At 41.0% G+C, this 16281-nt stretch overlaps 1 protein-coding gene and 1 long non-coding RNA gene across 2 annotated transcripts; one reads left to right on the top strand and one right to left on the bottom strand.

The window, feature by feature from the left end:
- The first annotated feature begins 289 nt into the window (after window positions 1–289).
- LOC116059267 (jacalin-related lectin 34-like) lies at window positions 290–746 on the top strand. The gene is made up of 3 exons (XM_031312239.2): window positions 290–424; window positions 461–571; window positions 656–746. The coding sequence occupies exons 1-3, from the start codon at window positions 318–320 to the stop codon at window positions 696–698; spliced, it is 261 nt and encodes an 86-aa protein (XP_031168099.1). The 5' UTR covers window positions 290–317; the 3' UTR covers window positions 699–746.
- A 3562-nt stretch (window positions 747–4308) lies between these two features.
- Window positions 4309–9805, bottom strand: LOC116059268. The gene is made up of 3 exons (XR_004107270.2): window positions 9634–9805; window positions 4441–4518; window positions 4309–4361 (listed from the first exon to the last, which is right to left on the bottom strand). It is a non-coding gene; the product is annotated as an uncharacterized LOC116059268 (long non-coding RNA).
- Window positions 9806–16281: the final 6476 nt, after the last annotated feature.

Below are 16281 nucleotides of genomic sequence, written 5' to 3'. Positions count from 1 at the left end.
ATTGCAGGTTTAGTGCATAGTGCCCAATGAGGATTTTGGGGATTCACCCAATGTGTGAACCGCCTGCTGCAATAAGGTATTCTAAATTAATTGATTTCTTGTCCAAAGCAATATGTGCACTGTATCCTAATTGAGCGTAGTGTGAACGCAGCCGACAACTCACCATGCCTGTCATAGTGGGGGCTGTTGAGATAACTGTGCGGTGATCCATAATCATGTCTAGACCTGGCTGGGGGACCGGGGGCATCACTACAGGATCCGTCATCATGTCTGGACCTGGCTGGGGGACCAGGGTCATCACTACAGGATCCGTCATCATGTCTGGACCTGGCTGGGGGACCAGGGTCATCACTACGGGATCCGTCATCATGTCTGGACCTGGCCGGGGGACCAGGGTCATCACTACGGGATCCGTCATCACTAAGGGATCCGTCATCACTACGGGATCCGTCATCACTACGGGATCCGTCATCATGTCTGGACCTGGCCGGGGGACCGGGGGCATCACTACGGGATCCGTCATCATGTCTGGACCTGGCCGGGGGACCGGGGGCATCACTACGGGATCCGTCATCATGTCTGGACCTGGCCGGGGGACCGGGGGCATCATTACGGGATCGGGCATCATGTCTGGACCTGGCCGGGAGACAGGGGGCATCACTACGGGATCGGGCATCATGTCTGGACCTGTGCCGTGACCCGTCATGTCTGGACCTGGCCGGGGGACCGGGGGCATCATTACGGGATCGGGCATCATGTCTGGACCTGGCCGGGAGACAGGGGGCATCACTACGGGATCGGGCATCATGTCTGGACCTGTGCCGTGACCCGTCATGTCTGGACCTGCAGGTGTGCCTCACACCATCACTGTGCCAGGACCTGATGCTGGATCCACCGCTGGACCTAGTAACATTTAAATTGAATCACTTGGCCATACATTTATAACTGATGTTTTAAAGGTGCACTATGAGTTCCTGCATGGTTTCAGCGCGATTTCATTTTTGTCTCAAATTGTAGGCATCTCTCCTTGATCCACTAGGTGCCTGCCCCCTGAACACACCATAAAAAAGCCCGGTCTCGGGAGACAACACAGGGGTCGTAAACATCAAACAAACACTAAAGGCACAGGCTGTGCACCAAAATACAACAAACCACTCCAGCCAATCACAGACAAGATGGTTGGGGGAGGGGATGGGGCTCTGTGACAGTCAGTCAGTTAGTCATGACAGTTAGACAGTTAGACAGTTACGGAACAGTTACCGGCAATTTCCACTGGATGCGGAACGGCTGCGGAACGGCTCCGGAACGTCGACGGAGTCATTAGGTTTCCATTAAAGTCATTGTGTGTATTTCCACTGACTGCAGAACGTCTGCGTCCCGACTCCATCCCAGCTCCGGCGGTCCGCAGCCCTCCGGAGCTGATACCCAGAGCTTCTATTTTTGACGGACGCCGGATGCAGCCGTTCCGCAGCGGAGCCAGTCCGCAGCCGTTACGCATCCAGTGGAAATTGCCAGTTAGACAGTTATGGAAACATGGGGGGAGCTTGCTCTGTTTTGTTTGGTATTTACTTGGAACGTCAACAGAAGTGACGTCATGAGGAACTCATAGTGCACCTTTAACACTGAAACAGACTAACCCCTACTGGTTGGCCAAAATAAGGGCTGGAGACCAACCAGTAGAAGCCAGCCACTACTGATGCTGTGCCCTGTCCTGCTTCTTTACCTGGAGCGATAGCCATCCCTCGCATGACCTCTCGCTGCATGACAAGATCCTGAAAAACATAGAATATTCTTACATTTCACAAGGCCTGACCAAATACAAAAGTGATTGTTTAAAGTGTGATGCGATGAATTCTCACTGGGTGTCGACAGGTCGACAGCGAAGAAAACAACGAATATTCAAAGATGTACAATTATTGAAATGAAACAAAAAGGTAAGAATTGGCACACTCCGCTCCTCTAAGCCAGACAAGTCTGAAACATTTCATTAAGCCAAATCATTACCAAACTTGATTCTCAAGCAGTAACACTTTGTCCTAAATAGACTTTTGGTTGGTGCGACGGATAAAGTGAAAACTCACTCGACATTTCCGTGCGCCGAGATCTGGCAGCACAGTTCTCGGGGCCAGAGAATGCTTCCACAAGGCCATCCAAGGTTTGACTTACAGAGTCTGAAACACATGAGTCAGCCTGTAAGTACGCTCATGTTGCATATACTAAATTAATAATGAAATACTTCAGTCATTACTATGCTTAAAGCTCCATTGTGTAATGTTTTGAGTTGATTCTTAGCAACAAAAAAAAAACTTTCTTTCACAAATATGTGCTCATTCATTTCTAATTACTTCCACCAACTAATCAAAGTATTCTCGTAAGCGTAGAATCTGCCATTCAGAATCATTCAGAATACATATGAGCGAGTCGCTCAAATGACGGCCACCATGTTGCGCCTCCATCTTTAAAATATATTAGCCAAAGATGGATATACCTCCGCCTTTCACGCTTTTACACTCAGTGGCACCGTGATGAATGCCAGGAGGAGATTACTCGATCTGCCGGCAGATTTAAAGCCTGTTGAAGATGGAGGATCACGCTGATACTTTACATTAGCTTGCATTCGTTTGGGAACCTGATAGCTGATGTTAGCAATGAAATGGTACCAAAATAATGAAAACGTAAAACTATTACACTGAAAGGTACACTCGCAGACGAAGTTGTACTTCCTGGAATAATATGGCCACTGTAGGCAGGGCCGGCTCTAGCTTTGTGCCCCCCCCCCATAGTCTCGCATTGCCAGATCTCCACAGTGCTGTGTCAGCGATAGAGTAGCAATGTATGTTCATTATAGTTTCTAGCTTGCATGTAAGTTAGATGGCACCAACATTTGGTCTAATCATAACTGGTCTGGCAACCCAAAGGCCAGTGCTTTGTCTCCAGATGTGTGTGGTGACCTATGATGCAGAGGGGTCTGGGGGTCCACCCCCAGAACATTTAGAGCATTTAACACTTAATTTCCTGCATTCAGGTGAATTTCTATGCACCTATTTCTACCTTTTTCTGAATCAATTTATGCTGGAAATATCTTTTTGTAAGGAGAAACATAGATTACAGCCCAAATATATAAACATAATGGAATATTTAGCAGTAAGGCTCTCAGGCATTCTGTATTGGGTTCATCTATTTATTATTATTCACCTCAATGATACATTACTCATTTTAATGAATTAATAATCCCCTGGACTGTCATATTTCAGACTTGTTTGAGCAAGATTTCTGCTCATGTTCAAAACTTTGTGCACATTCAAAATATATCTCATCTTTGTTCTCTGTGATTTGGAGGAGTCGTGATATTTTGAGAAAAATAAAGTTATAATAGGCTATTACAAGAATAAAGTCACAATATTTCAGAAAACAATCCACCTGCACCATAGTCTGCTGTGCATTACATGATTGCTCTGCTGATACGGTAGATCTCAGACCTCCTGACAGACTCAGAGCCCCGTTTGGGTCTCTGGTCTCTGAATGAGACTAAGTTTAGGGAAGTGGCTGAACGCTGCTCTACATCGGAGGTGGAAAACTGAAACTACGGCAGAAATACACGGAGCTCAAACGGGACACATCTGCTGCAGCATGCCCACAGCAGAGCGCATCCATTATAAACCTGAAGCTGTACAGACCATGGAAGGCGCGGTGCAGCAGCTCCATGGTCTGTTCCACTGCTCATCTCTATTTTTACAGAGAGAGTGGACACTGAACAGGTCTGCTTCAGAGCTCTGTGTGTTTGAGTCAGACCCATAGACTGGAAACGTCATGTCACGGGAACTTCAAACTAAATCATTAGTTTGAACTTTTCCCCCAATTAGGAAATGATCGACAATAATTATCAGCTCAATCTAATAATCAGGTGGACAAGTGAATGTGTGGCTGAGGGTGCGCCCTGGGATGATCATGTTTAATAAACATGTTTTATTTCGCTTGTAATCCTGATTCTATTATTAATGAGAAGTAGACCTAAGGCCGACAACCAACACATTTGACGCCCTAGGCAACGCCTAGTTCGCCTATAGCAATCGCCGGCCCTGACCGTAGGAGTTAAAACGTGCTCGGAATGGGAGGGGCTAGAAAGTAATATTCAGTTGGCTGTCATATACAATTTCACCGCTAGATGGGAGAAATTCTTACACAATGTAGCTTTAATTCACAAGCAGTGAGAAACTACTTGTCTTGAATGGACTATGACTTTGTGCAGTGCGATGGTTGGTGCGAGGGGAAAAGTAAATACTCACTAGGAGTGGGCAGTTCACTGCCCTGGGGGCTGTCCGCACGCACCACTTGGTCAGACATGGGGCCATCTTCATGGGCTAAAACACATGAATCAGCCTGTGACTCATGTTGTACACAACACATTATCATGCTTCTTAAGTGGTCATCAGTACTCACAAGTATTGTGCAACATGTTGGTGTCCTCAATGGGCTGCAGCATGCTTGATTCAGTAGGGAAGGTGGGTAGCTTGACGCCTATACAGAGGTAATAATGTAAAACTAAGCATAGCCATCTCCAAAAATATATCATCTTAAATTCATTAAGAGAAAATCATAACCCCTGACACTCTCCTCATCCGAATCTGTTAATTCTGCAAAAAATGTTTATAAACATCTGTATGGAAACAACTTCAGCTGACGGTTTTCCAAAATGTATTTTCTCTGCAGAAGACAATATCACATTAATTGGCTTCTGGTCTACTGTTTCCTACTATCTGCACCTCTGCTCCTCACCAATACAAGACAGTATTGTCTAGATCAGGGGTTTTCAAACTTTTTGAGTGTGTGGACCACTATTTGTAATCAAGAATTTTCACGGACCACCTCATAATACACATAATAAAATATGTCTACACACAGTCCTACCTGAATTAATCCAAATTAATGAATTACCTGAATTAATAGGCCTACTAGCACTAAAACTATAACTGGTCATCTCATCAGTACAACAGGCTCATTAAAAGAAAGTTTACTGCACACAACGGCTGCCACATATTTTATTTATTTATTTACTCAAGCGCCCGAGGGCATAATCTGGTTCATCTGAACAACAGGCTTATTTCCATAGCAACGGAGTATTAAATCTATACAGTAATAAGAACACATATATATGGTTATATATGGATATAGTAAAAATTTCTAAACCTTTGGCAATTTTAGGGTTAGGGTTAGGGCCGAGCACCACTAGTCTATTTTAGTAATCACACAATAACTTGACAATTTAATTTAAATTTTATATCAACATACATATTTTTTTATTTTTATGGGAATTTCCTGGTAAAATAAAGGTTAAAAAATATTATTTTATATTTTATTTTGCTTTTCCACTGACCACCTGCAGTACCATCACGGACCACTAGTGGTCCGCGGACCACAGTTTGGGAATGAATGGTCTAGAGCAGTGTTTCTCAAATGGGGGTACGTGTCCCCCTAGGGGTACTCTGAAATGTTATTTTTTTAATATTCATTCACCAGAATCATTTATAATGACAAATGACAAATTATTCTGATAATTGAATATTAAAAAAATAAAATAAAAAATGGACAAAACACCCTTTAACCATGTTCTGAGTGTTGGCGCTGCATAGTTTCTCCACCAGAGGGCGCTTTACAACGTCTCTGTTGGCAACACTCTTTGATTGTTTTGTTGTTATTGTCTTTTTGTTCAAAAGAATTTTAAATTTCATATCTTAAGTTACACATTTCTGTTTGTTTTTTTTTAAATATATATCGGCTGATGTATCGGAATATTGGATTTTTAAATCGGTCGGGCTCTAATAAGGAATAAAAACAGGTAAAACATGCATTAAAACAGTGTTACAACCCCCGAAAAGTTTCTAAACTATCAACAGAAACCAATCATAAGGTCAGAAGAAGCCATGTTGTCATCCCATATGTGACTGGGCTGTCTGAGAAGTTCCGGAGAGTGTTTATTAATTACAACATCCCAGTATATTTTAATCCTAAAAACACACTGAGGCAGCGTCTAGTCCACCCCAAGGACAAGATTCCAAAACGTCAAAAGAGCAACCTGGTGTGTGCGATCAAATGCAAGGAGGAGTGTAAAGAGCTGTGCATTGGGGAGACAAAACAGCCGCTCATCCAACGCATGTACTGTATCAACATAGGCGGAAAAACTCCTCGGGACAAGACTCAGCAGTCTATACTCATCTACAAAAAGAACAACACAGATTTCGAGCTCAAGATGTCTATCTCCTGGGCCCAGTTTTTCAAAAAATTTAATCTGGATCAAATTGATACGGATTTGGAAATCCCATGTTTTTCTATCCAGGATCTCCTGATCCATCTTACTTTATGACAGGAACATTGGATTGGATCACTGGGATCTAAATACCAAATTTCAGGATGACTAAATCCTGTTGACCAGAGCCTTAAATGGAGCCAACAGTGTAGCCTGCTGGCTCAGCTGAGAACTACAGGTAGGACACATATAGACAGGTAGGACACATACAGACAGGTAGGACACATATAGACAGGTAGGACACATACAGACAGGTAGGACACATATAGACAGGTAGGACACATACAGACAGGTAGGACACATATAGACAGGTAGGACACATATAGACAGGTAGGACACATATAGACAGGTAGGACACATACAGACAGGTAGGACACATACAGACAGGTAGGACACATACAGACAGGTAGGACACATACAGACAGGTAGGACACATACAGACAGGTAGGACACATATAGACAGGTAGGACACATATAGACAGGTAGGACACATATAGACAGGTAGGACACATACAGACAGGTAGGACACATACAGACAGGTAGGACACATACAGACAGGTAGGACACATATAGACAGGTAGGACACATATAGACAGGTAGGACACATATAGACAGGTAGGACACATACAGACAGGTAGGACACATACAGACAGGTAGGACACATACAGACAGGTAGGACACATATAGACAGGTAGGACACATACAGACAGGTAGGACACATATAGACAGGTAGGACACATATAGACAGGTAGGACACATATAGACAGGTAGGACACATACAGACAGGTAGGACACATACAGACAGGTAGGACACATACAGACAGGTAGGACACATATAGACAGGTAGGACACATATAGACAGGTAGGACACATACAGACAGGTAGGACACATATAGACAGGTAGGACACATATAGACAGGTAGGACACATACAGACAGGTAGGGCACATACAGACAGGTAGGACACATACAGACAGGTAGGACACATATAGACAGGTAGGACACATATAGACAGGTAGGACACATATAGACAGGTAGGACACATATAGACAGGTAGGACACATACAGACAGGTAGGACACATATAGACAGGTAGGACACATATAGACAGGTAGGACACATATAGACAGGTAGGACACATACAGACAGGTAGGACACATACAGACAGGTAGGACACATACAGACAGGTAGGACACATATAGACAGGTAGGACACATATAGACAGGTAGGACACATACAGACAGGTAGGACACATATAGACAGGTAGGACACATATAGACAGGTAGGACACATACAGACAGGTAGGGCACATACAGACAGGTAGGACACATACAGACAGGTAGGACACATATAGACAGGTAGGACACATATAGACAGGTAGGACACATACAGACAGGTAGGACACATATAGACAGGTAGGACACATACAGACAGGTAGGACACATACAGACAGGTAGGACACATACAGACAGGTAGGACACATATAGACAGGTAGGACACATACCAGTGGCCACTAATAGCCATAGTTTATTTTAATTTTAAGAAACAGAAAAACTGTAATAAACAGAAACATTTTACATTCCTTATTTTATGTTTTTTGTTAGTTTTTTTGTTTACCATATTTCATTAGATGTGAGATGCTTCACATATGCTTCCAATATGAAGAAATGTATATATATCATCAGTAAACATTGATTTTGTGATCATTCACTTAAAAAAAAAACACTCTCTGATTTTATTTGGTTGGAAAAATCACAACTGAATCCAGCCTTCTGATTGGATCAGGATAATCCTGTTTTTTTTTTTTGGATCAAGTAGATCCCAAACAGAGTTTAAAGTTTTAAATAAACCCAGAGGGCAGGTTTGATCCAGATAAATTTAAGATCAGATTACAGGATCTGATCTTAGTTCAGAATCCCTCTTTAGCTTTTGAAAAACCCATTTCCAAAATTTGATCCAATCCGTGATCCGAAATCCCGAAATGGATTACTTTAGAAAAACTGGGCCCAGGACAGAGAGGATAGGTGGTTTTATATATTACATTTTATAATATTAATATATCCATATTTGTTAAAGGAGAATGTAAAATAAAATCAGATTACATGCTCTGATCTTAGTTCAGAATCCCTCTTTTGCTTTTGAAAACCCCATTTCCAAAATTTTATCCAATCCGTGATCGATGATGAAATCCCACTGGATTACTTTAGATAAACTGGGCCCAGGACAGAGAGGATAGGTGGTTTGAAGGAGGCGTCAAGGAGGCCATGTTTGTTAAAGGGGAGCGACCTTCTTTAAATAAGGGAGGTGGGTTGAGACATCATTTGTCTTCAGCCTACAACATGGTTCTGAAAACCATTCCCAGGCGCTTAAAGGTTGTGACACACGGCCGGCGGACAGTCTGCCGAGGTCGGTGACTCGAGTCTGTTCGGTGTGTTCTGTGCCGTTGGCCACAATGGACTACATCTTAGCAGTCATGTGACTTCATGCCATGAGATCATGTGACTGCCTTGTGTATTAAGGCCAGAGTTACTTCCTGTGCAAACTAAATAACTGATGAACTAGGGCTGCTCGATTATGGAAAAAACTATAATCACGATTATTTCGGTGAATATTGAAATCTTTAATTTAATTTAACACAATTACTCGTTGACTTTTGGAAAGATGTTGCAATTATTGAACTTAAAAAACAGTGGAAAAAGTTAAATAAATTAACAGTAAAAAACAAACAAACATACAACTGTGAACTTTGCCTTAATACCTGTCCTATTTAAACTTTATATTTTTATTCAGAACACAAGAGAAAATAAGTGTTTACTTGCAAAACGTAATGAAATATATATATGTATAGATAGATAGATAGATAGATAGATAGATAGATAGATAGATAGATAGATAGATAGATAGATAGATTTTTATTGATCCCAAAAAAATGGGAAATTCCGGTGTTACATATATATATAAATAATTGTTTTTCTCGATTATTCTGTTTTTATGATCATTGGGAGCTGAAATCATAATCACGATTAAATTTTGATTAAGTGCACAGCCCTATAATGAAGGTGTTTGGATGAACAATGAAACGTCTTCTATTTTATATTTTTTTCATCCAGTGTTTTTAAATTAAAGCTTTGTTGAAACTACAATTACCTGGATGCATACATGAATCTCCATAGACATACTTACTTGGATTATAACAATATGTGGAAAACATGAGAAACAATGTTTTATACTTTCTAACAGTTTCAGTAGGCAAAGTTAAACAGTGCGTGGGTTTGGGTGACTGCACAGATAACAACAAGAATATATATATATAATAAAGAGATACACATACCTGCAGAAGACAATAGGAAACAGTAGACCTTCTATCAGCACCTCTGCTCCTAAACATTAAATAACAGAATTTACACACTCAACATGGCCTGTAGAGCCTCCGTTATTACATTAAATAACAGAGTTTACACACTCTAAATGGCCTGTAAAATCTCCGTTATTACATTACACAGTAACAGCTGGCGTGAAAAGAAAAATAGTTGAACAAAGCATCGTTAAAACTTACATTTAACCGTAAAAACGGCCCAAAACAGCTTAATTACTATCATATTAACTTTTCGACAATACATATTGAAGGGTCACAGCACAATTTACAAAGAAAAGAATCAAATAGCGCAGCAGCATTTAACATGCGACCTACCTGAGCAACACCAGACGGGATTGTGAGGAGGAGACGGATCTACGGAAGTTTAGGGGGTCCGGTAGAGGCGGAGCGCAGCAACGACATCTGTAGGAGACATAACAAGTCTCTGTCTCTTTGACAGCTGGGGGAGTTCTTTTGTTTGAGTTAGACAGGTGGAAAGTAAACAGTTTGGTGACCGTATAGCGTACCTAGTGTGATCATTTATTAGTAAAAGTTTAACCCTCCTGGTGTCCTCGGGTCAAATTTGACCCATTTTTAAAAAAGTTTCTGTATCAGAAATTTAGGTTTCTTTCAACCAAATTGTAAAAACAAATGTGGATGGTTCCATACAACTAGTAGCCTAAAGTAAGATATCAGATCACTACTTTCATTGATTTGGGTGTTGTATTCCATTTTATGACATTTGAAAAAACAAATATATAAATAAAAGAACGTTGAAAAAAATCGTCAAAAACATCGGAAAAAGTGCCAAAAAAACTTGGATAAAAGTGAAGAAAAAAAAAACGCTGAATATTTTTATATATAACTTTATTTTAGGCGTTTTCAATATACAGAAATGAGCATACATCCATATACAAACAAACTGGAGACAGTCCCACATTGGTGCCCTTCCTCATGGAACGAAGAGTGCAAACACATAAATAAATAAATAAAATAAAATAAAAGAAGATCCAATTCTACAGAGGTATATCAATCAGTCATAGTCATAGTCAGACAGTTGACTTAGATAAGATGAGCTGTTAGAGATTCAGCTCCAGAGTCCACAGTCTGTTGAATGGGTCACCAGAACCTTTCAGTGGATGTCTAATCTTTTCTAGCTGGTTGACCCAAAGGTTTTCATTTTACATTTTGAGCCAGAAAAACCACAAGTTGCATGTTAGTCGACTTGAAGACAACACAAGGGTTACATTTCTGTTAAAAGTCAACCACGGAGAATTTCTTATTTATTTCTTTTTTTGACGTAGGCTAATAGATCTTGCATTATCTGAACGAGATCTCCGCGAGAGCTTATTTACCATACGAGTCACAATCCTCCTCAAAAAGGCACTAAGGGAAATAAGATGAGTGAAGGAGTCGCCACAACAAGTCACTAAACTCTTCCACAGACTATGAAGAAGAAACGGATACACTCTGCTAAAGCTGCCGATGTCACGTCTCCGGAGAAAAGAGCCGGGGGGCCGTGAGTAAAATCAGCTGATGATATCTAAATAAATGAATGAAAGCAGCGCTGCGCTCGCTGGGAGCGTGCTGGGTTGACATGTGGAAGATATTTCTATTATTGTAGACATGATTATAGAATATTAGCAGTTAGAGTTACATTTGTGCAGGAACTGGTTCAAGGAAATGTCACTGATGCACAGACAGTTAAGCTGAAGTCATAAAATCAGTTTGGGCTGTAATGGGTTAAGGGTGCAGGAACAGAAAAGGTAATTAAATTTGCAGAACAGATGAGAAGTGTGCACCACAGGGTGACGACAGTGTGTGTGTGTGTGTGTGTGTGTGTGTGTGTGTGTGTGTGTGTGTGTGTGTGTGTGTGTGTGTGTGTGTGTGTGTATGTGTGTGTCTGATGATAACAGTTTCTGTTTAGTGTGTCTCGTGTACCTGTCTGTGTGATGTTGTGCATTCTGTGGGAAAGGTTTTGTTGCAACATTAATGACAGGACTAGCTGGTAGAAATATATGTGTTTACGTCTGGTCGAAAGGTCACAAGATGATGAGAAGGCGGAAGGAAGGTGAGGGCTTTCTGCCAACCCATTTGGAGAATGAACAGACACGCTGCCATTCTGGGGTGGCGATGGAGCACCCCCCACATCCTGATGACACAAGAGGAGGACACCCCCCGGAGAGAATAAAGGATTTTGGACTTTTGTGAAACATTGCTCATAACCTGGGAGACATGGGGAGGTCTGGGTTGTGGGTCCGCATGTTTTGGCCAGCATGTGTATTTGTATATTTTAAAATGCTGTTACTAAAGTGTTAACCTTATTTAAACGTCTCAGTGATTCTTCAAGGTTTCTGGTCTTTTGGGTCAACAACGAATACGCTGGGGACAGTGGCGGTTTTTGGCACGGGCGAACCGGGCAGCAGCCCAGGACGGCATTTTTTCATGACTCATGGGGGGCGGCACGAGAACTTAAAAAAATCCTCTGCGCCGCGAAGCTGTTTTCTGTTATCTATATTTCATTTCACTGTGTGGGGAATTGGCAAATCGCCCCCCCCCCCCCCCCCTACAGCTGCAGGCGCCCTGCTTGCTGAAAGAGGAGCATCTCGCTGCAGAAGTGCAGATGTGCACTGAAGCCGTGTGAGAAAGGAAAAGAGGAGGGGGGCACGGGGTCTCGCAAATGGAACAAGGGAGGGAACGGGGGACCACGAGCCTCCTTGAGCTCATCACTTTTATGCAGGATAAGGATCTATCAGAGATCTACCCCAACTTTTGGACTGCTCTGAGGATTGCCCTTCCTCTGCCAGTCACTGAGGCTCCAGCAGAGAGGAGCTTTACAAATCTAAAGTTGATCAGGTCATACCTGAGGTCAACATGTCCCAGGAACGGATCACTGGCCTTGCCGTCATCAATATCAGCAGATTTCATATGTTGACATCATTGATGATTTTGCATCAAGGAAGGCCATAAAGGTCCGGTTTTAGTTTTAGTTTGTGTTTTCTGTTCTTAGTGCTGTAGTGTAATAATTACATTCTCTTTAGTGTGTTTTCACATTTGTGTGATGAAGGATTTGTGCTATTTAGATTAGGCCTATTTATTCTATATTTTATTTGTATATTATTCTTAATATTTTATATTATTGTTGCTCTCTGATTTTGTATATATCGGATTGTATATTCTTGGCACATTTATAAATACTGTATATATTATTATAACAACATAAGTGAAAGAGAAAATTTCTCAATTGCACAAATCCTTCATTAAAACATTTGAAAAACACACTTAAGAGAATCCAGTTATTTAACTATTGCAATTGTAACAGGAAACACTTTTTAAAATGAATGGAAAAAACTTTGTGCATCATGGTACTGTTACTCACGTGAAACACAGTCACAACTCATTTGTTATAAGATATTAAATAGATCCTTCTGGACTCCTTCCAAATTAGCAAGACTAAAACTCAAACAGTGATATATGTTGGATATGTAATAGAAAGGTGGGAACTCTGGTACATATGTTATATGAGTGTGATAAGACTATTGACTGCAATAATTGTGTTCTTGAATAAAATGCTGGGCACACATATGATCAAAAACCCCTCATTAAGTCTTCTGGGATTACTACCAGATAATGTTCAAATGTCAAAACACCGAAAATCATGCTGTCGTTTAGCTATGATAACGGGGTGCAGGGTAACCTTGCGCCACTGGAAATCTCCCACCCTGTCCACTTTTAAGGAAATACTAAGCGCTCCAGAGTTTTTTGAAAAAAAGCACCAAAAGCTTTGGAAATAGCAACAAAAACTAGGTGTGCCTGAATTTATTGTGAATCTAAATTGAAATGCGGGCCGGATCAAAACCTGCAAGGGGCCGGATTTGGCCCTCGGGCCTCGAGTTTGACACCTTTGATTTAGAGCGTCTTCCTCAGTCTCCTCAGAGTTTAAGTTTAGTTTGGTTGAATCACACTACTTAGGAGGTCTAATAGAGCAGCAACATCGTCTCTGCAGGAAACAATAACAATATGAGAAATAAATTAAACACAATAAGATAAAATTCACAAATACCCAACAAATCATTAAATGATGATTAAAATTAAATATAAATTGGGAATTAGAATTAATAAAGTGCATTTTTAACTCTGTTGCACCCAGTGGTGTATTCTAATGTATTGTAGTGGGTATACTGTACCACACACACACACACACACACACACACACACACACACACACACACACACACACACACACACACACACACAGACACAGACACACACACACACACACACACACACACACACACATCAGGCTTTTGCAGTTGTTGCCCCGAGACTCTGGAACAAGTTACCCCCTGATATTCACACTATTACAGATGGAGCTCTTTTTAGATCCAGACTCAAAACCTATTTGTTTAGAATGGCTTTTAATACGTAGTAGTGGTCTCCTCCTCCTGTTTCTATGTCACCTTTTCTGATTTTACTGTTTTCTACGTTTCATTCTTTTTATTGTATGATATGTTGTTTTATTCTTCCTGTTGTAAAGACTTTGGATACCTGCTGGTTGTTGTAAAGTGCTATATAAATAAACATTTGATTGATTGAGGGGTGGTGATGGAGCAGTGGATATGACCCATTCCTTTGGTATGGGAGATACATCAACCAATATGTCCCTGAGCAAGACACTTAACTCCTAGTGGCTCCAGAGGTGTGAGACCTCTGACATATATAGGAACTGTAAGTCACAGCTGAATGACATGTAATATAATTGATTGATGTGAGGGTCAATTGTATTCAATCTTACAGAGACAAACATTTCTTTTGTTCTAATCTAGTCTCAACACAACAGGGGATGTTTTCTTTCTATATGTTAAATGCCAGACCCAATTATTCTTTAGAAGTTTGGGATGGTGTGAGGCAGTCACACGTTGATTAACATCTTCTGTGTCTCATTCACACAGCTCTGCCCACACTGCAACTATTCAAGCCAGTGGCAGAGTCAGCCTGTTGTAGGAAGTACCCCCGTCGGCAACCTACACATCTCAGTAGCAACGTAGTTCACCAGTGCATCCCTTTTTTTTTTTTATTATTATTTTTTGGGCTTTTTTAGGCCTTTATTCGACAGGACAGCTGAAGACATGAAAGGGGAGAGAGAGGGGGAATGATATGCAGCAAAGGGCTGCAGGTCGGAGTCGAACCCGCGGCCGCCTGTTTATCAAGTATGGTTGTGAGAGAGTCTGGGGTTGTCCAATGATCTTCAAAGTCAAGGTAAAGGTAGCTTTATTAATATCGGAAGGTAGATTTGGCTTACAATGGGTGTTGAGTGGGTCAGCCTCCCTTTACACACACACACATACACACAATCAGCAGCAGACTGTAGGATGTAACGTGACAAAAGAGACATCATTGCTCATTACTAATAAAGTACAAATAAATCAATTGTTTCACAGACACAAAAGAAAAATAACTAAAAAGAAAAATAAATAAAGAAAATAAAAAATAAATAGGCAGCAGACCTGTATTGCTACTGCTTATTTAATATACATATAGCCGCTGGGACAGAGCTGTTTCTGTATCGCTTAGTTTTAAAGGCTGGTACTTTATACCTGCGTCCCGACGGTAGGAGCTGAAAGTCACTATGTAAAGGGTGGAAATGGTCTTTCAAAATAGTTCCAGCTATCCTCTGTAACTGTTTAGAATACAGGGATTATTAGCTGAGCACTGGCTTTCCTATCAGCGTACTGGACCACTTCACAATTTGATTCAGACGATTCCTATTTTTAAGAGACAAGTTCCCAAACCATAACAACAGGCAAAACAGATTCAATAAAAGCATGATAAAATAGAGTCATCAAGGTTCTGTCAATATGGAAGGAGGACAGTTTTACTCCGGCAAAATAATCGCTGGTTTACCTTTTTATACACAGTGTCACAGTTTGCTTCAAAAGTCAGTTTGCTGTCAATGGTCGTTCCAAGATATTTGTAGGTTTGAACACACTCCATTATTTGACCCTTTATGGTGGAGACTTCTTGTGCCTGGGGGAGTTTTTTTTAAATCAATAAGCATGTCTTTACTTTTGGAGATATTCATCTGGAGGAAGGATTTTTCACACCAATCAACAGTCCCAGATGACTGGGCCATGCTCTTGCAGCATGAAACTGCTCATCTTTATGATTCTGTTGAGGGGAAATTTGTTCAGCTCAGTCAGGGAACTAAACCATGTCAACAAGCTGAAGGTGAGGGTGGGTTGGATGAAACAGTTATGAAATGACTGGAGTATTGACTTGTTGACCATTTTAAAGATGGTGTGATGTAATGACAACATGTGTCCACTAGATGGCGGTGCAGTAACAGGATATTCTGTGTTTGTACAACCTTCTGCTCTGTAACATGGAGAATTCATTTCACTTCAAGTAATAACTAAATCACACGTTTCAGCTCATTTCTATGAACATTTTATTTGATTATTCAAAAGTCTTCATTACATTCATCACATGACATTTAGCTGATGCTTTTATCCATTAAGTTCATCCAACCATGAAGTTACAAACTCCTAACAGCAAGAATCAAGTACAAGTACATTAGTTTCAAATCATTTCATGTTAAGACAAAATCAGAAATTGTAGCTAATA

Source organism: Sander lucioperca, chromosome 22 (assembly GCF_008315115.2).
Source record: "Sander lucioperca isolate FBNREF2018 chromosome 22, SLUC_FBN_1.2, whole genome shotgun sequence".
Taxonomy (NCBI): Eukaryota; Metazoa; Chordata; class Actinopteri; order Perciformes; family Percidae; genus Sander; species Sander lucioperca.
The sequence above is the reverse complement of the archived record's forward strand: the minus strand, read 5'-3'. Positions and strand labels throughout refer to the sequence as shown.

Bases quoted from the DNA above. Each gene is read 5' to 3' on its own strand.
- LOC116059267 (XM_031312239.2), top strand. From the start codon at position 318: ATGTCTGGACCTGGCTGGGGGACCAGGGTCATCACTACGGGATCCGTC. The intron at 425-460 runs GGGATCCGTCAT...CGTCATCACTAC, and splicing joins ACGGGATCCGTCATCACTAA to GGGATCCGTCATCATGTCTG. The intron at 572-655 runs CATCATGTCTGG...GGAGACAGGGGG, and splicing joins GGCATCACTACGGGATCCGT to CATCACTACGGGATCGGGCA.